We start from the raw sequence: 22,979 nt of genomic DNA, 5'->3' as shown, positions 1-22,979 counted from the left end.
TAGAAGAGATGAATCCTCCCCAGAGCCCGGACCTCAACATTATTGAAGCAGTGTGGGATCATCTGACAGAGAACGGAACAAAAGGCAGCCCACATCCAAAGAAGAGCTTTGGGATGTCCTTCAAGAAGCCTGGAGAACTATTCCTGAAGACTCCTTAAAGAAATGACAGAAAGCTTGTCTCAGAGGGTTCAGGCTGTGTTGGAGAATAAAGGAGCTCAGACCAGAGATTCACTTTAAAGCTGCTGAGAACTGAGAAAAACTCTGTTTCTGCCTCAGATTCTGGGTTTATGTTCATGTTTGAACATGTTTCAGTGAATCTCTGCAGCTGCTTCCTGTTTTTATGGAAATATGTAAAGAAATGAGGCTGATCAGGACTGTCAAACAGGACAAAGTCTCCATCCTCAGACTCCGAAACCTCGACCTTTCAGTCATTTTAAACTGTCTATGACCGCAAGGGGCGCAGTGAGCGCACCTGTAAACCAAGAAGAAGAAGAAGAAGAAGAAGAAGAAGAAGTCGTATGGAAGAAACATGGCGACATGGTGTGATTACGGAACAGCTTGGTTGAACTTGGCCAGTGTCTAGCTCCGTCCTCGCTACTTTCCGCCGCTCCGTTCTGCCGGGAGGATGGCTCACCGCTACCTGCGGCTGTCGGCGGGCTGCAGGAACCTGTTCCGCGTGCTGCTGCCCTCCGGAGCCCCGAACAGACTGGTAGGTGGAGGACGAGCTAACATGCTAACCTTGACACCGGCCCAAAGACGTACACGGTATCGGTACCGGACCGGCGAGAGCCGCCAGTAGCACCTACCAGTGACCTTTGAAACTGAGTGCGTGACGTCATATAAAGTGAATAATAAAATACTATTACGTGATATATACAATAAACAATTTTGATGCTGTGGCGTCAGATGGATTTTTTTAGACTGACGTTTCACATGGTTATGACCGGTCAGGTGCACAGTCACGTGCTTGTCATGGTTATCTTCTGGACTCACCTGTGGTCAGCTGACCTAATGTTTGTCCTCCTCAGGTGATGTCCACAACAACTCCAGGACAGGTGGAGAGTGGGCGGAGCCTGTTGAGCGACCTACTGGGAGCCTACAAGAGGCTGAGCTCCAAACCCCCAAAGGGTATGACTGAAAGGCTCAGGGACTTGTGTTAGTCTGTATGAGAGCTCCAGGTGTTAGTCTGTAGGAGAGCTCCAGGTGTTAGTCTGTAGAAGAGCTCCAGGTGTTAGTCTGTAGGAGAGCTCCAGGTGTTAGTCTGTAGAAGAGCTCCAGGTGTTAGTCTGTAGGAGAGCTCCAGGTGTTAGTCTGTACGAGAGCTCCAGGTGTTAGTCTGTAGGAGAGCTCCAGGTGTTAGTCTGTAGAAGAGCTCCAGGTGTTAGTCTGTAGGAGAGCTCCAGGTGTTAGTCTGTAGAAGAGCTCCAGGTGTTAGTCTGTACGAGAGCTCCAGGTGTTAGTCTGTAGGAGAGCTCCAGGTGTTAGTCTGTAGAAGAGCTCCAGGTGTTAGTCCGTAGGAGAGCTCCAGGTGTTAGTCCGTAGGAGAGCTCCAGGTGTTAGTCTGTAGGAGAGCTCCAGGTGTTAGTCCGTAGGAGAGCTCCAGGTGTTAGTCTGTAGAAGAGCTCCAGGTGTTAGTCTGTAGGAGAGCTCCAGGTGTTAGTCTGTAGGAGAGCTCCAGGTGTTAGTCTGTAGGAGAGCTCCAGGTGTTAGTCCGTAAGAGAGCTCCAGGTGTTAGTCTGTAGGAGAGCTCCAGGTGTTAGTCCGTAAGAGAGCTCCAGGTGTTAGTCCGTAGAAGAGCTCCAGGTGTTAGTCCGTAGGAGAGCTCCAGGTGTCAGTCCGTAGAAGAGCTCCAGGTGTTAGTCCGTAGGAGAGCTCCAGGTGTTAGTCTGTAGGAGAGCTCCAGGTGTTAGTCTGTACGAGAGCTCCAGGTGTTAGTCTGTAGGAGAGCTCCAGGTGTTAGTCTGTACGAGAGCTCCAGGTGTTAGTCTGTAGGAGAGCTCCAGGTGTTAGTCTGTACGAGAGCTCCAGGTGTTAGTCTGTAGGAGAGCTCCAGGTGTTAGTCCGTAGGAGAGCTCCAGGTGTTAGTCCGTAGGAGAGCTCCAGGTGTTAGTCCGTAGGAGAGCTCCAGGTGTTAGTCTGTACGAGAGCTCCAGGTGTTAGTCTGTAGGAGAGCTCCAGGTGTTAGTCTGTACGAGAGCTCCAGGTGTTAGTCTGTAGGAGAGCTCCAGGTGTTAGTCCGTAGGAGAGCTCCAGGTGTTAGTCCGTACGAGAGCTCCAGGTGTTAGTCTGTAGAAGAGCTCCAGGTGTTAGTCTGTAGGAGAGCTCCAGGTGTTAGTCTGTAGGAGAGCTCCAGGTGTTAGTCCGTAGGAGAGCTCCAGGTGTTAGTCTGTACGAGAGCTCCAGGTGTTAGTCCGTACGAGAGCTCCAGGTGTTAGTCCGTAGGAGAGCTCCAGGTGTTAGTCCGTAGGAGAGCTCCAGGTGTTAGTCTGTAGGAGAGCTCCAGGTGTTAGTCTGTAGGAGAGCTCCAGGTGTTAGTCCGTAGGAGAGCTCCAGGTGTTAGTCCGTAGGAGAGCTCCAGGTGTTAGTCCGTAGGAGAGCTCCAGGTGTTAGTCTGTACGAGAGCTCCAGGTGTTAGTCTGTAGAAGAGCTCCAGGTGTTAGTCTGTAGAAGAGCTCCAGGTGTTAGTCTGTAGGAGAGCTCCAGGTGTTAGTCCGTACGAGAGCTCCAGGTGTTAGTCTGTAGAAGAGCTCCAGGTGTTAGTCTGTAGAAGAGCTCCAGGTGTTAGTCTGTAGAAGAGCTCCAGGTGTTAGTCTGTAGGAGAGCTCCAGGTGTTAGTCTGTAGGAGAGCTCCAGGTGTTAGTCTGTACGAGAGCTCCAGGTGTTAGTCCGTAGGAGAGCTCCAGGTGTTAGTCTGTAGGAGAGCTCCAGGTGTTAGTCTGTAGGAGAGCTCCAGGTGTTAGTCTGTACGAGAGCTCCAGGTGTTAGTCCGTACGAGAGCTCCAGGTGTTAGTCCGTAGGAGAGCTCCAGGTGTTAGTCTGTAGGAGAGCTCCAGGTGTTAGTCTGTAGGAGAGCTCCAGGTGTTAGTCCGTAGGAGAGCTCCAGGTGTTAGTCTGTAGGAGAGCTCCAGGTGTTAGTCTGTAGGAGAGCTCCAGGTGTTAGTCCGTAGGAGAGCTCCAGGTGTTAGTCTGTACGAGAGCTCCAGGTGTTAGTCTGTAGGAGAGCTCCAGGTGTTAGTCTGTAGGAGAGCTCCAGGTGTTAGTCTGTAGGAGAGCTCCAGGTGTTAGTCCGTACGAGAGCTCCAGGTGTTAGTCCGTACGAGAGCTCCAGGTGTTAGTCCGTAGAAGAGCTCCAGGTGTTAGTCCGTAGAAGAGCTCCAGGTGTTAGTCTGTACTACGAACATTTATATATTTTTTTTTTCAGGTTTTGAGAAATATTTTCCAGAAGGTCAAAAAATATCAAAAAACTCTGAAGCTGAAGCTGCAGCTAAAGGTAGAAACCCGCCTCGAACCTTTAACTTTCTTATTTAGATCATTTTCTCTGTTTCTATGGTGATTGATTGTCTTCCGTCCTCAGAATCCAAACCAGCCACTGCTCAGAGAGCACCTGCAAGGTCAGAAGGAGGAGGAGGAGGAGGAGGAGGAGGAGGAGGAGCAGGAGGAGGAGGAGCAGGAGGAGGGAAACGAGGAGGGCGTAAGGACGAGTCTCACTGGTACAGCCGGCTGCAGAAGGTCAGGCGCCTGTTTCTGGAGCACCTTCAGCTGGATGGTACCTGTGCAGGTGTGGGCTGATCCGGGCTTGTGTTTGATTCAGGGGGACATTCCCTGGGATGAGAAGGAGTTCCGGATGTTCCTCCTGATCGGCATGGCGTTCTGGACCGCTGTGACCTACTACTTCTTCTTTAGGGATGGAGGACGGGAGGTGACCTGGAAGGACTTTGTCAACAACTACCTGTCCAAAGGGGTGGTGAGGACACACCTGTCATTTCCCTGTGATGAGAGAACTTTCTGATGGTTTGTTGATCAACTGCAGCTGTGATTGTGCGTTTCCTGTCAGGTGGATCGGTTAGAAGTTATCAACAAGCGTTACGTCAAAGTGGTTTTCTCTCCGGGGAAGACGCCGCTGGACGGGGTGCGTTCTGCTCTCAGTGATGCGTGCAGGTGGCGCCCAGCTTGTGAGTGACGCCCTCTCCTGTGTTGTTGTCCTGCAGCAGTACATCTGGTTCAACATTGGCAGCGTGGACACCTTCGAGAGGAACCTGGAGACGGCGCAGTACGAGCTCGGCATCGAGGGCGAGAACCGCCTGCCGGTGGTTTACTCGGCTGAGAGCGACGGGTGAGCAGCGCAGTCCGATTGGCCGTGTTCAGGTGGGACGCCATGTGATGTTTGTCTTCCTCTGCAGCACCTTCCTGCTGAGCATGCTCCCCACGGTGCTCATCATCGGCTTCCTGCTCTTCATGCTGCGGCGGGGGCCGGCGGGGCCGGGCCGCCCCGGCAGGGGGATGGGGGGCCTGTTCAGCGTCAGCGAGACCACGGCCAAGATCCTGAAGGACGAGATCGACGTGAAGTTCAAAGACGTGGCGGGCTGCGAGGAGGCCAAGCTGGAGATCATGGAGTTCGTCAACTTCCTGAAGAACCCCAAACAGTACCAGGACCTGGGGGCCAAGATCCCCAAGGTGAGGGCCCTGGGTGTGGGGGGGGGGGTAACCTGTGTTTTTTTGTAACTTTGTGTTACTCTGGTCTCAGGGAGCCATCCTTACCGGGCCTCCAGGAACAGGAAAAACTCTTCTGGCCAAAGCGACGGCCGGCGAAGCCGACGTTCCGTTCATCACTGTCAACGGGTCGGAGTTCCTGGAGATGTTTGTGGGAGTCGGCCCCGCGAGGGTGAGGAGGAGGGAGGGAGGGTGGGGAGTTTGGAGGGTGAGAAGGGAGGGAGGAGGGAGGGAGGGTGGGGAGTTTGGAGGGTGAGAAGGGAGGGAGGAGGGAGGGTGAGGAGGAGGGAGGGAGGGTGGGGAGTTTGGAGGGTGAGAAGGGAGGGGGGAGGGAGGGTGAGGAGGAGGGAGGGAGGGTGGGGAGTTTGGAGGGTGAGGAGGGAGGGGGGAGGGAGGGTGAGGAGGAGGGAGGGAGGAGGGAGGGAGGGTGGGGAGTTTGGAGGGTGGGGAGGGGTTAGACGCTGAGGTACAGAAACAGAGGGTTAAAGAGGTGGAAACAGAGGGCTAAAGAGGTGGAAACAGAGGGTTAAAGAGGTGGAAACAGAGGGTTAAAGAGGTGGAAACAGAGGGCTAAAGAGGTGGAAACAGAGGGTTAAAGAGGTGGAAACAGAGGGTTAAATAGGTGGAAACAGAGGGTTAAATAGGTGGAAACAGAGTTAAAGAGGTGGAAACAGAGGGCTAAAGAGGTGGAAACAGAGGGCTAAAGAGGTGGAAACAGAGGGCTAAAGAGGTGGAAACAGAGGGCTAAAGAGGTGGAAACAGAGGGTTAAAGAGGTGGAAACAGAGGGTTAAAGAGGTGGAAACAGAGGGTTAAAGAGGTGGAAACAGAGGGTTAAAGAGGTGGAAACAGAGGGTTAAAGAGGTGGAAACAGAGGGTTAAAGAGGTGGAAACAGAGGGTTAAAGAGGTGGAAACAGAGGGTTAAAGAGGTGGAAACAGAGGGCTAAAGAGGTGGAAACAGAGGGTTAAAGAGGTGGAAACAGAGGGTTAAATAGGTGGAAACAGAGGGTTAAAGAGGTGGAAACAGAGGGCTAAAGAGGTGGAAACAGAGGGTTAAAGAGGTGGAAACAGAGGGTTAAAGAGGTGGAAACAGAGGGTTAAAGAGGTGGAAACAGAGGGTTAAAGAGGTGGAAACAGAGGGTTAAAGAGGTGGAAACAGAGGGTTAAAGAGGTGGAAACAGAGGGCTAAAGAGGTGGAAACAGAGGGTTAAAGAGGTGGAAACAGAGGGTTAAAGAGGTGGAAACAGAGGGTTAAAGAGGTGGAAACAGAGGGTTAAAGAGGTGGAAACAGAGGGTTAAAGAGGTGGAAACAGAGGGTTAAAGAGGTGGAAACAGAGGGCTAAAGAGGTGGAAACAGAGGGTTAAAGAGGTGGAAACAGAGGGTTAAAGAGGTGGAAACAGAGGGTTAAAGAGGTGGAAACAGAGGGTTAAAGAGGTGGAAACAGAGGGTTAAAGAGGTGGAAACAGAGGGTTAAAGAGGTGGAAACAGAGGGCTAAAGAGGTGGAAACAGAGGGCTAAAGAGGTGGAAACAGAGGGTTAAAGAGGTGGAAACAGAGGGTTAAAGAGGTGGAAACAGAGGGTTAAAGAGGTGGAAACAGAGGGTTAAAGAGGTGGAAACAAAGGGTTAAAGAGGTGGAAACAGAGGGTTAAAGAGGTGGAAACAGAGGGTTAAAGAGGTGGAAACAGAGGGTTAAAGAGGTGGAAACAGAGGGCTAAAGAGGTGGAAACAGAGGGTTAAAGAGGTGGAAACAGAGGGCTAAAGAGGTGGAAACAGAGGGCTAAAGAGGTGGAAACAGAGGGCTAAAGGGGTGGAAACAGAGGGTTAAAGAGGTGGAAACAGAGGGTTAAAGAGGTGGAAACAGAGGGTTAAAGAGGTGGAAACAGAGGGCTAAAGGGGTGGAAACAGGGTTAAAGAGGTGGAAACAGAGGGTTAAAGAGGTGGAAACAGAGGGTTAAAGAGGTGGAAACAGAGGGCTAAAGAGGTGGAAACAGAGGGTTAAAGGGGTGGAAACAGAGGGTTAAAGAGGTGGAAACAGAGGGTTAAAGAGGTGGAAACAGAGGGCTAAAGAGGTGGAAACAGAGGGCTAAAGAGGTGGAAACAGAGGGCTAAAGAGGTGGAAACAGAGGGTTAAAGAGGTGGAAACAGAGGGTTAAAGAGGTGGAAACAGAGGGTTAAAGAGGTGGAAACAGAGGGCTAAAGGGGTGGAAACAGGGTTAAAGAGGTGGAAACAGAGGGTTAAAGAGGTGGAAACAGAGGGTTAAAGAGGTGGAAACAGAGGGCTAAAGAGGTGGAAACAGAGGGTTAAAGGGGTGGAAACAGAGGGTTAAAGAGGTGGAAACAGAGGGTTAAAGAGGTGGAAACAGAGGGCTAAAGAGGTGGAAACAGAGGGCTAAAGAGGTGGAAACAGAGGGTTAAAGAGGTGGAAACAGAGGGCTAAAGAGGTGGAAACAGAGGGCTAAAGAGGTGGAAACAGAGGGTTAAAGAGGTGGAAACAGAGGGTTAAAGAGGTGGAAACAGAGGGCTAAAGAGGTGGAAACAGAGGGCTAAAGAGGTGGAAACAGAGGGCTAAAGAGGTGGAAACAGAGGTCTAAAGGGGTGGAAACAGAGGGCTAAAGAGGTGGAAACAGAGGGTTAAAGAGGTGGAAACAGGGTTAAAGAGGTGGAAACAAAGGGCTAAAGAGGTAAAGAGGCCATCATGCTGATGTCACATCCTGTGCAGGTGAGAGATTTGTTCGTTATGGCGAGGAAGAACGCTCCCTGCATCCTGTTTATCGATGAGATTGACGCCGTTGGTCGAAAGCGAGGAAGAGGGAACTTTGGAGGACAGAGCGAACAGGAGAACACCCTGAACCAGCTGCTGGTGGAGATGGACGGTAGGTTCTCCTTCATCCTGACGGAGGTCTCTCTCCCCCGCGGCTCCTCCCGTCCCTCAGAGAGGGGAGGTCTCTCTCCCCCGCGGCTCCTCCCGTCCCTCAGAGAGGGGAGGTCTCTCTCCCCCGCCGGTCCTCCCGTCTCTCAGAGAGGGGGAGGTCCTGACGGAGGTCTCTCTCCCCCGCCGGTCCTCCCGTCCCTCAGAGAGGGGAGGTCTCTCTCCCCCGCCGGTCCTCCCGTCCCTCAGAGAGGGGGAGGTCTCTCTCCCCCGCCGGTCCTCCCGTCCCTCAGAGAGGGGGAGGTCTCTCTCCCCCGCGGGTCCTCCCGTCCCTCAGAGAGGGGGAGGTCTCTCTCCCCCACGGGTCCTCCCGTCCCTCAGAGAGGGGGAGGTCTCTCTCCCCCGCCGGTCCTCCCGTCTCTCAGAGAGGGGGAGGTCCTGACGGAGGTCTCTCTCCCCCGCGGGTCCTCCCGTCCCTCAGAGAGGGGGAGTCCTGACGGAGGTCTCTCTCCCCCGCGGGTCCTCCCGTCTCTCAGAGAGGGGGAGGTCTCTCTCCCCCGCCGGTCCTCCCGTCTCTCAGAGAGGGGGAGGTCCTGACGGAGGTCTCTCTCCCCCGCGGGTCCTCCCGTCCCTCAGAGAGGGGGAGTCCTGACGGAGGTCTCTCTCCCCCGCGGGTCCTCCCGTCCCTCAGAGAGGGGGAGGTCTCTCTCCCCCGTGGGTCCTCCCGTCTCTCAGAGAGGGGGAGGTCTCTCTCCCCCGCCGGTCCTCCCGTCCCTCAGAGAGGGGGAGGTCTCTCTCCCCCGCCGGTCCTCCCGTCCCTCAGAGAGGGGGAGGTCTCTCTCCCCCGCGGGTCCTCCCGTCTCTCAGAGAGGGGGAGTCCTGACGGAGGTCTCTCTCCCCCGCGGGTCCTCCCGTCCCTCAGAGAGGGGGAGGTCTCTCTCCCCCGTGGGTCCTCCCGTCTCTCAGAGAGGGGGAGGTCTCTCTCCCCCGCCGGTCCTCCCGTCCCTCAGAGAGGGGGAGGTCTCTCTCCCCCGCGGGTCCTCCCGTCCCTCAGAGAGGGGGAGGTCTCTCTCCCCCGTGGGTCCTCCCGTCTCTCAGAGAGGGGGAGGTCTCTCTCCCCCGCCGGTCCTCCCGTCTCTCAGAGAGGGGGAGGTCTCTCTCCCCCGTGGGTCCTCCCGTCTCTCAGAGAGGGGGAGGTCTCTCTCCCCCGCCGGTCCTCCCGTCCCTCAGAGAGGGGGAGTCCTGACGGAGGTCTCTCTCCCCCGCGGGTCCTCCCGTCCCTCAGAGAGGGGGAGTCCTGACGGAGGTCTCTCTCCCCCGCGGCTCCTCCCGTCCCTCAGAGAGGGGGAGGTCTCTCTCCCCCGCGGCTCCTCCCGTCCCTCAGAGAGGGGGAGTCCTGACGGAGGTCTCTCTCCCCCGCGGCTCCTCCCGTCCCTCAGAGAGGGGGAGGTCTCTCTCCCCCGCGGCTCCTCCCGTCCCTCAGAGAGGGGGAGGTCTCTCTCCCCCGCGGGTCCTCCCGTCCCTCAGAGAGGGGGAGGTCTCTCTCCCCCGCGGCTCCTCCCGTCCCTCAGAGAGGGGGAGGTCTCTCTCCCCCGCGGCTCCTCCCGTCCCTCAGAGAGGGGGAGGTCTCTCTCCCCCGCGGCTCCTCCCGTCCCTCAGAGAGGGGGAGGTCTCTCTCCCCCGCCGGTCCTCCCGTCCCTCAGAGAGGGGGAGGTCTCTCTCCCCCGCGGCTCCTCCCGTCCCTCAGAGAGAGGGAGGTCTCTCTCCCCCGCGGGTCCTCCCGTCCCTCAGAGAGGGGGAGTCCTGACGGAGGTCTCTCTCCCCCGCGGCTCCTCCCGTCCCTCAGAGAGGGGGAGGTCTCTCTCCCCCGCGGCTCCTCCCGTCCCTCAGAGAGGGGGAGGTCTCTCTCCCCCGTGGGTCCTCCCGTCTCTCAGAGAGGGGGAGGTCTCTCTCCCCCGCCGGTCCTCCCGTCCCTCAGAGAGGGGGAGGTCTCTCTCCCCCGCCGGTCCTCCCGTCCCTCAGAGAGGGGGAGGTCTCTCTCCCCCGCGGCTCCTCCCGTCCCTCAGAGAGGGGGAGGTCTCTCTCCCCCGCGGCTCCTCCCGTCCCTCAGAGAGGGGGAGGTCTCTCTCCCCCGCGGGTCCTCCCGTCCCTCAGAGAGAGGGAGGTCTCTCTCCCCCGCGGCTCCTCCCGTCCCTCAGAGAGGGGGAGTTCCTGACGGAGGTCTGACTTCTTACTTTCTTCCAGGGTTCAACCCTGCCACCAACGTTGTGGTTCTGGCTGGAACCAACAGACCAGACATCCTGGACCCAGCTCTGATGAGACCCGGACGCTTCGACAGGCAGATTTATATCGGTGAGTCTGAGCTGGACGCGCTCAGGTAACCACACAGGTGTCTTCAGTGAACTCAGGTGGGGACTGTTCTGTTTCAGGTCCACCTGACATCAAAGGACGGGCATCCATCTTTAAAGTCCACCTGCGCCCTCTGAAGCTGGAGGTCGACTTGGACAAAGATGCTCTGGCCAGGAAGATGGCTGCTCTTACACCTGGATTCTCAGGTAAACTCTTCTTCATGGTTGGCGCAGCCTGCATCCGTACGTCATCCTAACCTCAGTGGGATTATTTTCCCTGTTCTCTGCCTACCAGGCGCTGACATTGCTAACGTCTGTAACGAGGCGGCTCTGATCGCCGCTCGCCACCTGTCGGATGCTATCAGCCAGAAACATTTTGAGCAGGCCATTGAACGAGTCATCGGAGGTGAGACAGCACACCTGAACATTAATCTGTGCAGGTACCTGCACCCAGACTGTTCTCTGGGCTGAGCCTGAAGGACTCCTGATGTTGGTCAGTCAGCTTCATCAACAACATGTTTTAAGAACATTCTGACTTGTAAAGTTCTGGTTCCGCTTTCTTAAAACTGGTTTAATGAAAACACTGTATGAGTCACAGGCTGAGACCTTGTTTTAAGTTAATTTTGGTCTAACTGGAATTGAGCCTTTAAACTCTGGAGGTTCTGATATCATGTCTGGAAGAATCGGATCCGTTTGTGTCTGAAAATGATTCAGAACACGTTGGTAGGGCTGAGTATCAGTCTAAATGTTTCGATACCGGTACCGATACCTTCACTTTTACCGGTTCCTGACCGATACTTTTTTCTATACCAATTTTGTGATATGAATTCTAACAAAAAGGAAATTAAACGAGACATAACAGTACAAATCTTCAGTTTTATTTCTCAGCTCAGTATTTTTCCAGTCCAAGCAGTTCTCTTACAGGAAAAATTAACAACAAATTCTAGAGCAAAACTGTTCCCACCGAACACCAGAGCCATTGGACGTTGGTTTTTGGGATAAATCTGCTCCGTCATCATCTTCATTTAGTCCAGAAATAGACGTCTTTTTTTCAACGGCCTAAAAATTACGGCTTTTCACCTTTCACTTTTCAACCAAAGGTAGATGTTGTTTGGACCATACCATACAGGTTGGTGTCTAACTCCGTCCTACAGGTTGGTGTCTAACTCCGTCCTACAGGTTGGTGTCTAACTCCATCCTACAGGTTGGTGTCTAACTCCATCCTACAGGTTGGTGTCTAACTCCGTCCTACAGGTTGGTGTCTAACTCCGTCCTACAGGTTGGTGTCTAACACCGTCCTACAGGTTGGTGTCTAACACCATCCTACAGGTTGGTGTCTAACTCCATCCTACAGGTTGGTGTCTAACTCCATCCTACAGGTCGGTGTCTAACACCATCCTACAGGTTGGTGTCTAACTCCGTCCTACAGGTCGGTGTCTAACTCCATCCTACAGGTCGGTGTCTAACTCCATCCTACAGGTTGGTGTCTAACTCCGTCCTACAGGTTGGTGTCTAACTCCGTCCTACAGGTTGGTGTCTAACTCCATCCTACAGGTTGGTGTCTAACTCCATCCTACAGGTTGGTGTCTAACTCCGTCCTACAGGTTGGTGTCTAACTCCGTCCTACAGGTTGGTGTCTAACACCGTCCTACAGGTTGGTGTCTAACACCATCCTACAGGTTGGTGTCTAACTCCATCCTACAGGTTGGTGTCTAACTCCATCCTACAGGTCGGTGTCTAACACCATCCTACAGGTTGGTGTCTAACTCCGTCCTACAGGTTGGTGTCTAACTCCATCCTACAGGTTGGTGTCTAACTCCATCCTACAGGTTGGTGTCTAACTCCATCCTACAGGTCGGTGTCTAACTCCATCCTACAGGTTGGTGTCTAACTCCGTCCTACAGGTTGGTGTCTAACACCGTCCTACAGGTTGGTGTCTAACTCCATCCTACAGGTTGGTGTCTAACTCCATCCTACAGGTCGGTGTCTAACACCATCCTACAGGTTGGTGTCTAACTCCATCCTACAGGTTGGTGTCTAACTCCATCCTACAGGTTGGTGTCTAACTCCATCCTACAGGTCGGTGTCTAACACCATCCTACAGGTTGGTGTCTAACTCCATCCTACAGGTTGGTGTCTAACTCCATCCTACAGGTCGGTGTCTAACACCATCCTACAGGTTGGTGTCTAACTCCATCCTACAGGTCGGTGTCTAACTCCGTCCTACAGGTCGGTGTCTAACACCGTCCTACAGGTTGGTGTCTAACTCCGTCCTACAGGTTGGTGTCTAACACCGTCCTACAGGTTGGTGTCTAACTCCATCCTACAGGTTGGTGTCTAACTCCATCCTACAGGTTGGTGTCTAACTCCATCCTACAGGTCGGTGTCTAACTCCGTCCTACAGGTTGGTGTCTAACTCCATCCTACAGGTCGGTGTCTAACTCCATCCTACAGGTCGGTGTCTAACTCCATCCTACAGGTTGGTGTCTAACTCCATCCTACAGGTCGGTGTCTAACTCCGTCCTACAGGTTGGTGTCTAACTCCGTCCTACAGGTTGGTGTCTAACTCCGTCCTACAGGTCGGTGTCTAACTCCATCCTACAGGTCGGTGTCTAACTCCATCCTACAGGTCGGTGTCTAACTCCATCCTACAGGTCGGTGTCTAACTCCGTCCTACAGGTCGGTGTCTAACTCCGTCCTACAGGTTGGTGTCTAACTCCGTCCTACAGGTCGGTGTCTAACTCCGTCCTACAGGTCGGTGTCTAACACCGTCCTACAGGTCGGTGTCTAACTCCGTCCTACAGGTCGGTGTCTAACTCCGTCCTACAGGTTGGTGTCTAACTCCATCCTACAGGTCGGTGTCTAACTCCATCCTACAGGTTGGTGTCTAACTCCGTCCTACAGGTTGGTGTCTAACTCCATCCTACAGGTCGGTGTCTAACTCCGTCCTACAGGTTGGTGTCTAACTCCGTCCTACAGGTTGGTGTCTAACTCCGTCCTACAGGTCGGTGTCTAACTCCATCCTACAGGTCGGTGTCTAACTCCATCCTACAGGTCGGTGTCTAACTCCATCCTACAGGTCGGTGTCTAACTCCGTCCTACAGGTCGGTGTCTAACTCCGTCCTACAGGTTGGTGTCTAACTCCGTCCTACAGGTCGGTGTCTAACTCCGTCCTACAGGTCGGTGTCTAACACCGTCCTACAGGTCGGTGTCTAACTCCGTCCTACAGGTCGGTGTCTAACTCCGTCCTACAGGTCGGTGTCTAACTCCATCCTACAGGTTGGTGTCTAACACCATCCTACAGGTCGGTGTCTAACTCCATCCTACAGGTCGGTGTCTAACACCGTCCTACAGGTTGGTGTCTAACTCCGTCCTACAGGTCGGTGTCTAACTCCGTCCTACAGGTCGGTGTCTAACTCCGTCCTACAGGTTGGTGTCTAACTCCATCCTACACACTGAGGATACTTTTCACTCAGCAGTTTTCCTTCAGAAACATCAACATGTCTGCTTTCTGCAGGATTAAGCTGCAGTAACATTGAGATTACTGCCGGATTTAGCTGAACGTTACCTGTTATAATCCCACACCCTGCGCCGTCCTCGGTGCTCTGAGATGAAGCCGAGTCCAGTGGTTTTGAATGATGCCGCTCGGCTCTGTGGCGTCCACACCTGAATGCTGAGAGGATGATGGCTGCGGTCCGACCTTCTTCCTGTCAAACACGGAGCAACTTTCTGCTCTTAAATTGATTTTGTGCAGGTCAAATAACTCATTAAATCAGTCGTGTTGCTGCCTTAGCAGCGATGACCTTTTGGCACATGTTGCATCGCTCTGTTGGCATCAATCTTGGTGAAATGGAGCCAGGCTTTAGACCTCGGTGGCATTGTTTAACCGGTTCTACACACACCTACAGTTCCTACAGTTCCACCTACAGATGCACGTGAACCCGTCTGTGGGCGGAACCACATGTTCCTGCAAAGTGGAACGTTCATACAGCCAGTCGAGGGCAGACGAAAGACCGAAAGACGAGGCGTGTTTTGATACTCGGTGCTACCGAAGCATTTCGGTCGGTGCCTTAAAAGAACCGAAGTTCGATACCCAGCCCTACTCCTGGGTTAGGGGTTCTTAGTCTTCGGATGCAGCAGGTTACGCCCTCAGTGAGAAACAGACGTCTCTTTCTGTTTGTGTGAAGGGCTGGAGAAGAAGACTCAGGTGCTTCAGCCAGAGGAGAAGAAGACAGTGGCGTACCACGAGGCTGGTCACGCTGTGGCCGGATGGTTCCTGGAGCACGCCGACCCGCTGCTAAAGGTCTCCGACTGTGTGACATTTTATAGAGCCGCCTTCATCCACGGAGTCTGTTCATCATCATCATCACTGACTTCCATGTCGTGTTTACTTGTGCAGGTGTCCATTATTCCCAGGGGGAAGGGGCTGGGTTATGCTCAGTACCTGCCCAAGGAACAGTACCTGTACACCAAGGAGCAGCTGCTGGACCGCATGTGCATGACCCTGGGGGGCCGCGTCTCTGAGGAGATCTTCTTTGGACGGATCACCACTGGTGCTCAGGACGACCTGAGGAAGGTGACCCAGAGTGCCTACGCACAGGTGAGATATCCGCCTTCCATGTGGGAGACCTGGGTTCAGATCCCCTGCATGAAAGGAACTACCTCCAGTAGGGTCCTTAGCTAAGACCCCCCTGCCCTACCTGCCCACCTGTAAGGTGCTTTGGATAAAAGCGTCTGCCGAAGGCATCAACAATCGTATTTAGAATTAAATTCAGTTTTATTTGTAAAGCACCAGCAGACTGAGCCTATAGCAGCAGAACTTTGGGATTTTTCACCTGAGCCATCCCTAACTATCAGCTTTATCAGAAAGGAAAGTTTCAGATCTTAGAGGTAGAGAGGGTGTCTTTATATGTGAGGAGAAGAACCTTAAATTCTATTCTGAATCTAACAGGGAGACAATGGAGAGCAGCTAAAACTGGAGAAACATGATCTCTGCTGTTAGATCTCATCAGAATCACTTCTGTTTGGTGTTGGTTCCTGTTGAGGTTCTGCTCAGTCTGACCTCTCTGTGTTCTCCTGCAGATTGTTCAGTTTGGGATGAACCCGAAGGTGGGTCAGGTGTCCTTTGACCTTCCCCGGCAGGGTGAGATGGTTCTGGAAAAACCGTACAGCGAGGCCACCGCCCGCCTGATTGACACAGAGGTCAGAACCCTGATCAGCGAGGCGTACCACCGGACCCAGCAGCTGCTGAACAGCAAGAAGGCTGAGGTGGAGAAGGTACTCAGGTCCATTCTGCTGGAGTCCCAGACTCAGCTCTGGGTTCTAATTCTGGCAGATAAACTCGACACGTGTCTCGGTCCAACACACCTGCCATGAACTCTGCTGAGGGCCCAGTTCCCCTGATGGTGTCACATGTTCTCCACATCAGGGGCTTCCACACCTACTGCTTATTGTCCATCTTTTCCTCCGACAGCTTTGAGAAAACCCAAACAACAAATACGAAGCTCAGTTCTGAATGATTCTTTAAGTAAATTCAGAGCAGGTTCTTTAAAGCTTAACTCTGACAGAACTCACTCAGAGCAGGTTCTTTAAAGCTTAACTCTGACAGAACTCACTCAGAGCAGGTTCTTTAAAGCTTAACTGTGACAGAACTCACTCAGAGCAGGTTCTTTAAGGTTTAACTGTGACAGAACTCACTCAGAGCAGGTTCTTTAACTGTGACAGAACTCACTCAGAGCAGGTTCTTTAAAGCTTAACTGTGACAGAACTCACTCAGAGCAGGTTCTTTAACTCTGACAGAACTCACTCAGAGCAGGTTCTTTAAAGTTTAACTGTGACAGAACTCACTCAGAGCAGGTTCTTTAACTCTGACAGAACTCACTCAGAGCAGGTTCTTTAACTGTGACAGAACTCACTCAGAGCAGGTTCTTTAACTCTGACAGAACTCACTCAGAGCAGGTTCTTTAACTCTGACAGAACTCACCCAGAGCAGGTTCTTTAAGGTTTAACTGTGACAGAACTCACTCAGAGCAGGTTCTTTAACTCTGACAGAACTCACTCAGAGCAGGTTCTTTAACTCTGACAGAACTCACCCAGAGCAGGTTCTTTAAAGCTTAACTGTGACAGAACTCACCCAGAGCAGGTTCTTTAACTCTGACAGAACTCACTCAGAGCAGGTTCTTTAACTCTGACAGAACTCACCCAGAGCAGGTTCTTTAAGGTTTAACTGTGACAGAACTCACTCAGAGCAGGTTCTTTAACTGTGACAGAACTCACTCAGAGCAGGTTCTTTAAGGTTTAACTGTGACAGAACTCACTCAGAGCAGGTTCTTTAACTCTGACAGAACTCACTCAGAGCAGGTTCTTTAACTCTGACAGAACTCACTCAGAGCAGGTTCTTTAAAGTTTAACTGTGACAGAACTCACTCAGAGCAGGTTCTTTAACTGTGACAGAACTCACTCAGAGCAGGTTCTTTAAGGTTTAACTGTGACAGAACTCACTCAGAGCAGGTTCTTTAACTGTGACAGAACTCACTCAGAGCAGGTTCTTTAACTGTGACAGAACTCACTCAGAGCAGGTTCTTTAACTCTGACAGAACTCACTCAGAGCAGGTTCTTTAAAGCTTAACTCTGACAGAACTCACTCAGAGCAGGTTCTTTAACTCTGACAGAACTCACTCAGAGCAGGTTCTTTAACTCTGACAGAACTCACTCAGAGCAGGTTCTTTAACTGTGACAGAACTCACTCAGAGCAGGTTCTTTAACTGTGACAGAACTCACTCAGAGCAGGTTCTTTAACTGTGACAGAACTCACTCAGAGCAGGTTCTTTAAAGCTTAACTGTGACAGAACTCACTCAGAGCAGGTTCTTTAACTGTGACAGAACTCACCCAGAGCAGGTTCTTTAACTCTGACAGAACTCACTCAGAGCAGGTTCTTTAACTCTGACAGAACTCACTCAGAGCAGGTTCTTTAACTGTGACAGAACTCACTCAGAGCAGGTTCTTTAACTGTGACAGAACTCACTCAGAGCAGGTTCTTTAACTGTGACAGAACTCACTCAGAGCAGGTTCTTTAAAGCTTAACTGTGACAGAACTCACTCAGAGCAGGTTCTTTAACTGTGACAGAACTCACCCAGAGCAGGTTCTTTAACTGTGACAGAACTCACTCAGAGCAGGTTCTTTAAAGCTTAACTGTGACAGAACTCACTCAGAGCAGGTTCTTTAACTCTGACAGAACTCACTCAGAGCAGGTTCTTTAACTGTGACAGAACTCACCCAGAGCAGGTTCTTTAACTGTGACAGAACTCACCCAGAGCAGGTTCTTTAAAGCTTAACTGTGACAGAACTCACTCAGAGCAGGTTCTTTAAAGCTTAACTGTGACAGAACTCACCCAGAGCAGGTTCTTTAAAGCTTAACTGTGACAGAACTCACCCAGAGCAGGTTCTTTAACTCTGACAGAACTCACCCAGAGCAGGTTCTTTAACTGTGACAGAACTCACCCAGAGCAGGTTCTTTAACTCTGACAGAACTCACCCAGAGCAGGTTCTTTAAGGTTTAACTGTGACAGAACTCACCCAGAGCAGGTTCTTTAACTCTGACAGAACTCACCCAGAGCAGGTTCTTTAAGGTTTAACTGTGACAGAACTCACTCAGAGCAGGTTCTTTAACTGTGACAGAACTCACTCAGAGCAGGTTCTTTAAAGCTTAACTGTGACAGAACTCACTCAGAGCAGGTTCTTTAACTGTGACAGAACTCACTCAGAGCAGGTTCTTTAACTGTGACAGAACTCACTCAGAGCAGGTTCTTTAACTCTGACAGAACTCACCCAGAGCAGGTTCTTTAACTGTGACAGAACTCACTCAGAGCAGGTTCTTTAACTCTGACAGAACTCACTCAGAGCAGGTTCTTTAAAGCTTAACTGTGACAGAACTCACTCAGAGCAGGTTCTTTAACTGTGACAGAACTCACTCAGAGCAGGTTCTTTAAAGCTTAACTGTGACAGAACTCACTCAGAGCAGGTTCTTTAACTGTGACAGAACTCACTCAGAGCAGGTTCTTTAACTGTGACAGAACTCACTCAGAGCAGGTTCTTTAACTCTGACAGAACTCACCCAGAGCAGGTTCTTTAACTGTGACAGAACTCACTCAGAGCAGGTTCTTTAACTCTGACAGAACTCACTCAGAGCAGGTTCTTTAACTCTGACAGAACTCACTCAGAGCAGGTTCTTTAAGGTTTAACTGTGACAGAACTCACTCAGAGCAGGTTCTTTAACTCTGACAGAACTCACTCAGAGCAGGTTCTTTAAGGTTTAACTGTGACAGAACTCACTCAGAGCAGGTTCTTTAACTCTGACAGAACTCACTCAGAGCAGGTTCTTTAACTGTGACAGAACTCACTCAGAGCAGGTTCTTTAAAGCTTAACTCTGACAGAACTCACCCAGAGCAGGTTCTTTAACTCTGACAGAACTCACTCAGAGCAGGTTCTTTAAGGTTTAACTGTGACAGAACTCACTCAGAGCAGGTTCTTTAACTGTGACAGAACTCACTCAGAGCAGGTTCTTTAAGGTTTAACTGTGACAGAACTCACTCAGAGCAGGTTCTTTAACTGTGACAGAACTCACTCAGAGCAGGTTCTTTAACTCTGACAGAACTCACTCAGAGCAGGTTCTTTAACTGTGACAGAACTCACTCAGAGCAGGTTCTTTAACTCTGACAGAACTCACCCAGAGCAGGTTCTTTAAGGTTTAACTGTGACAGAACTCACTCAGAGCAGGTTCTTTAACTGTGACAGAACTCACTCAGAGCAGGTTCTTTAAGGTTTAACTGTGACAGAACTCACTCAGAGCAGGTTCTTTAACTGTGACAGAACTCACTCAGAGCAGGTTCTTTAACTCTGACAGAACTCACTCAGAGCAGGTTCTTTAACTGTGACAGAACTCACTCAGAGCAGGTTCTTTAACTGTGACAGAACTCACTCAGAGCAGGTTCTTTAACTCTGACAGAACTCACTCAGAGCAGGTTCTTTAACTGTGACAGAACTCACTCAGAGCAGGTTCTTTAACTGTGACAGAACTCACTCAGAGCAGGTTCTTTAACTCTGACAGAACTCACTCAGAGCAGGTTCTTTAAAGCTTAACTGTGACAGAACTCACTCAGAGCAGGTTCTTTAACTGTGACAGAACTCACTCAGAGCAGGTTCTTTAACTGTGACAGAACTCACCCAGAGCAGGTTCTTTAACTGTGACAGAACTCACTCAGAGCAGGTTCTTTAACTCTGACAGAACTCACTCAGAGCAGGTTCTTTAACTCTGACAGAACTCACTCAGAGCAGGTTCTTTAAGGTTTAACTGTGACAGAACTCACTCAGAGCAGGTTCTTTAACTCTGACAGAACTCACTCAGAGCAGGTTCTTTAACTGTGACAGAACTCACCCAGAGCAGGTTCTTTAACTGTGACAGAACTCACTCAGAGCAGGTTCTTTAAAGCTTAACTCTGACAGAACTCACCCAGAGCAGGTTCTTTAACTCTGACAGAACTCACCCAGAGCAGGTTCTTTAAGGTTTAACTGTGACAGAACTCACTCAGAGCAGGTTCTTTAACTGTGACAGAACTCACTCAGAGCAGGTTCTTTAACTGTGACAGAACTCACTCAGAGCAGGTTCTTTAACTGTGACAGAACTCACTCAGAGCAGGTTCTTTAACTGTGACAGAACTCACTCAGAGCAGGTTCTTTAACTGTGACAGAACTCACTCAGAGCAGGTTCTTTAACTCTGACAGAACTCACTCAGAGCAGGTTCTTTAAAGCTTAACTCTGACAGAACTCACCCAGAGCAGGTTCTTTAACTCTGACAGAACTCACCCAGAGCAGGTTCTTTAACTCTGACAGAACTCACTCAGAGCAGGTTCTTTAACTGTGACAGAACTCACTCAGAGCAGGTTCTTTAACTGTGACAGAACTCACTCAGAGCAGGTTCTTTAAAGCTTAACTCTGACAGAACTCACCCAGAGCAGGTTCTTTAACTCTGACAGAACTCACCCAGAGCAGGTTCTTTAACTGTGACAGAACTCACCCAGAGCAGGTTCTTTAACTGTGACAGAACTCACTCAGAGCAGGTTCTTTAAAGCTTAACTCTGACAGAACTCACCCAGAGCAGGTTCTTTAACTGTGACAGAACTCACTCAGAGCAGGTTCTTTAACTGTGACAGAACTCACTCAGAGCAGGTTCTTTAACTCTGACAGAACTCACTCAGAGCAGGTTCTTTAAGGTTTAACTGTGACAGAACTCACTCAGAGCAGGTTCTTTAAGGTTTAACTCTGACAGAACTCACTCAGAGCAGGTTCTTTAAAGCTTAACTCTGACAGAACTCACCCAGAGCAGGTTCTTTAACTGTGACAGAACTCACTCAGAGCAGGTTCTTTAACTCTGACAGAACTCACTCAGAGCAGGTTCTTTAAGGTTTAACTGTGACAGAACTCACTCAGAGCAGGTTCTTTAAGGTTTAACTGTGACAGAACTCACTCAGAGCAGGTTCTTTAACTGTGACAGAACTCACTCAGAGCAGGTTCTTTAACTGTGACAGAACTCACTCAGAGCAGGTTCTTTAACTCTGACAGAACTCACTCAGAGCAGGTTCTTTAAGGTTTAACTGTGACAGAACTCACTCAGAGCAGGTTCTTTAACTGTGACAGAACTCACTCAGAGCAGGTTCTTTAACTCTGACAGAACTCACTCAGAGCAGGTTCTTTAAAGCTTAACTGTTTGACTGAAATGCATCTTTCTCTACACCTGTAGGTGGAGGAACTCCAGAACATTCAGTCAAATCAAGTGAACTTTATTAAACTTAAACTGTGTTTCCCTCATATCTCTGATGCAAAACCTTGAAGTGTGAATAAGATGCAGCAAAGCTAAAGTGTCAAATATCGTCTGACAATAAGTTCTGTAAACAGACTGAAGCTGGTGCCATGTTGTGAAAGGGGGAGACGGTGGGTTGGGGGGGTCATTGTCCAGGGTGTGTGGGGTCAGAGGTCAGAGGGAATTCGGCGTTCTGAGTGTCTGATGGATGAAACGGTCTCTCAGTCTGCTGGTTCTGAAGAGGCAGCGAGTGGACCGATGGTGTTTTCAGCTGCTCTCACTATGCGGTACGACAGCGATGCAGCTGGTGCTCAAATCAGAACCAGAACTGTGGAACTGGGTTCATGTAGAGTGTTCTCAGCAGGGTTCCCTGGACCATGCAACCAGCACAAGGAACGCTGGTTTTATGTTCTTCTTCACAGATTTGATCATTGTTTCTGCAGAGCTGATCGCTGTTCTCTTGGTGTTCTCCAGGTGGCTCAGCGGCTGCTGGAGAAAGAGGTTCTGGATAAGAACGACATGGTAGAGCTGCTGGGCAAGCGGCCATTTGCAGAGAAGTCGACGTACGAAGACTTTGTGGAGGGAACCGGCGGTGAGGACGAGGATACGACGCTGCCCGAGGGCCTGAAGGAATGGAACCAGGAGAGGAAGGACAAGGAGGAGAGCCAGGAGGAGCAGGTGGCCCGCCAGATCTCTGGAGGAATGCCCTTCTAGAACCTATGATGCAGCTGTGGGTTCTGCAACACCACAGATGCACATCGGCCCCTAATATTTAAGTTCTGCCGTCACAAACATGTTCAGGGTCCAGAGTCCTCTCACTGTAGGAACAAAAAAGAGTTCTTCTTCTGGAACCTTTTCTCTTGAGTTCTGCACCCAAAACTTTAAGATGTTCTGTTGGATTCTGGGCTGTACCGCCAACCTGAAAACCTTCATCTGAAGTTCTCCTGTCACCTTGTACCGAAGAACTCTCCTACAGCCTCTCGCACTCCACATCATTTTCAATCGCAGAACCATCTCTTGGGTTCTGAGAACAGTTGTAGAACCCCCTCCTGTATTCTGGGGCTCCGAGAACAACACAAATATCTGCTAAATCTTCCCAAAACAATTCTGAGATATTAAATTAAAGCCTGAGTTTCTCCTCCATCCTCTGGAACCACACGAGTTCTACGGGTTTCCCTCCTCTGTGGAGACGAACCGCTCATTGCTCAGCCAGACTCATCAGCTGGAGCCCTGTGAGGGAAGCATCAGAACCTCTCACCGGGTTCTGCTGTATTTATTTGATTAAAAGCAAATCTTTTCATGTCAGAACCTTTGATTGACCACATGGTTCTGGGTGATTCAAAGAACCTGCACAGAACTCCAGACATTCTGTATTTGATCCTCTATTTGTTAAAGTCAACAGATAAAGGGTTCTGCTTTTGAGTTCTGAACATTGTTTTCTGGACCAGTTCTTTACTTTTTTCCGTTTTAGGGTTCGAAACAAACACACCTGCAGAATCAGGAACATTTGTGGTGCAGAACTCCTTTAAGGTTCCAGATCTGGACTCTGCAGGAGCTGGATCTTCGTCCCAGTTGGTTCTGGTCTGTTCTCTGGTTCTGGCGGGTGGTGGACGTCGCTCTTCTTAGAAACCGAGGCTTTCGTAAATGACTAAAACATTTAAACTGGATCCAATAAGTCGTGTATTTATGACGTTAATATAAAAAAGGTATCGACACAGTTCTGTTTCATTCATTAAATAAATGTTCTGGAGCCTCAGGTTCTGTTTGGACCGATTCTTCATGATCATTGTGAACTGAACTGCTGATCAGATATTGATTAGGAATAGATCAGTTACTGGTTGCATGCTGTATCACATGCACCCTGCGACTGAGTGGAAACATGTAATGATGACAGTAGAAATGTGTAAATGTGTTCATTTCATGATTCAGTGTTTTAATAAAGTCAGAACAACTCTGTGCCACATCACTGATCAATAATGTGTCAAAACGTTCACATGCCCATGATGATGTCAGCGCTGAGCCAATTAGTGCAATCAATAAGAGCCACAAACTCTAATCTCAACTAAACGAATCGGGGAGTAAAATGAATTCACTTTTCCAGACACCAAACTGATTGATACATGATTAATCAATAAGGGCTCAACCTGGCTGTTTCACATCATCAATAGAAGAATCACGCGGGTTTAGGGATG

At 50.6% G+C, this 22,979-nt stretch overlaps 1 protein-coding gene and 1 long non-coding RNA gene across 3 annotated transcripts in view; one reads left to right on the top strand and one right to left on the bottom strand.

Moving 5' to 3' along the window:
- Nucleotides 1–22,979, bottom strand: part of LOC140268291 (uncharacterized) — a 224,728-nt gene that overhangs the window by 97,670 nt on the left and 104,079 nt on the right. The gene's annotated exons all lie outside the window — the stretch shown is intronic.
- On the top strand, nucleotides 512–22,743 carry afg3l2 (AFG3-like AAA ATPase 2). Of its 2 annotated transcripts, XM_072363239.1 has the most exons (17): nucleotides 512–709; nucleotides 1,029–1,128; nucleotides 3,422–3,490; nucleotides 3,575–3,729; nucleotides 3,812–3,964; nucleotides 4,055–4,129; nucleotides 4,209–4,333; nucleotides 4,401–4,674; nucleotides 4,745–4,882; nucleotides 7,431–7,584; nucleotides 9,825–9,932; nucleotides 10,010–10,135; nucleotides 10,224–10,334; nucleotides 14,116–14,231; nucleotides 14,328–14,528; nucleotides 15,011–15,205; nucleotides 21,262–22,743. In XM_072363239.1, exons 1-17 carry the CDS (start codon nucleotides 626–628, stop codon nucleotides 21,499–21,501), a joined length of 2,424 nt encoding a protein of 807 aa, XP_072219340.1. In that variant the 5' UTR covers nucleotides 512–625; the 3' UTR covers nucleotides 21,502–22,743. The 2 variants fall into 2 exon arrangements, with proteins under 2 accessions (XP_072219340.1, XP_072219341.1); XM_072363240.1 differs by lacking the exon at nucleotides 15,011–15,205.

This window comes from Leuresthes tenuis, unplaced genomic scaffold, assembly GCF_036924035.1.
Source record: "Leuresthes tenuis unplaced genomic scaffold, fLeuTen1.0.hap1 SCAF_14, whole genome shotgun sequence".
NCBI classification, from domain to species: domain Eukaryota; kingdom Metazoa; phylum Chordata; class Actinopteri; order Atheriniformes; family Atherinopsidae; genus Leuresthes; species Leuresthes tenuis.
This window is presented reverse-complemented; position numbering and strand designations above follow the sequence as displayed.

Bases quoted from the DNA above. Each gene is read 5' to 3' on its own strand.
- afg3l2 (XM_072363239.1), top strand. From the start codon at position 626: ATGGCTCACCGCTACCTGCGGCTGTCGGCGGGCTGCAGGAACCTGTTC. The intron at 4,130-4,208 runs GTGCGTTCTGCT...GTTGTCCTGCAG, and splicing joins GGAAGACGCCGCTGGACGGG to CAGTACATCTGGTTCAACAT. The intron at 9,933-10,009 runs GTGAGTCTGAGC...GTTCTGTTTCAG, and splicing joins CGACAGGCAGATTTATATCG to GTCCACCTGACATCAAAGGA.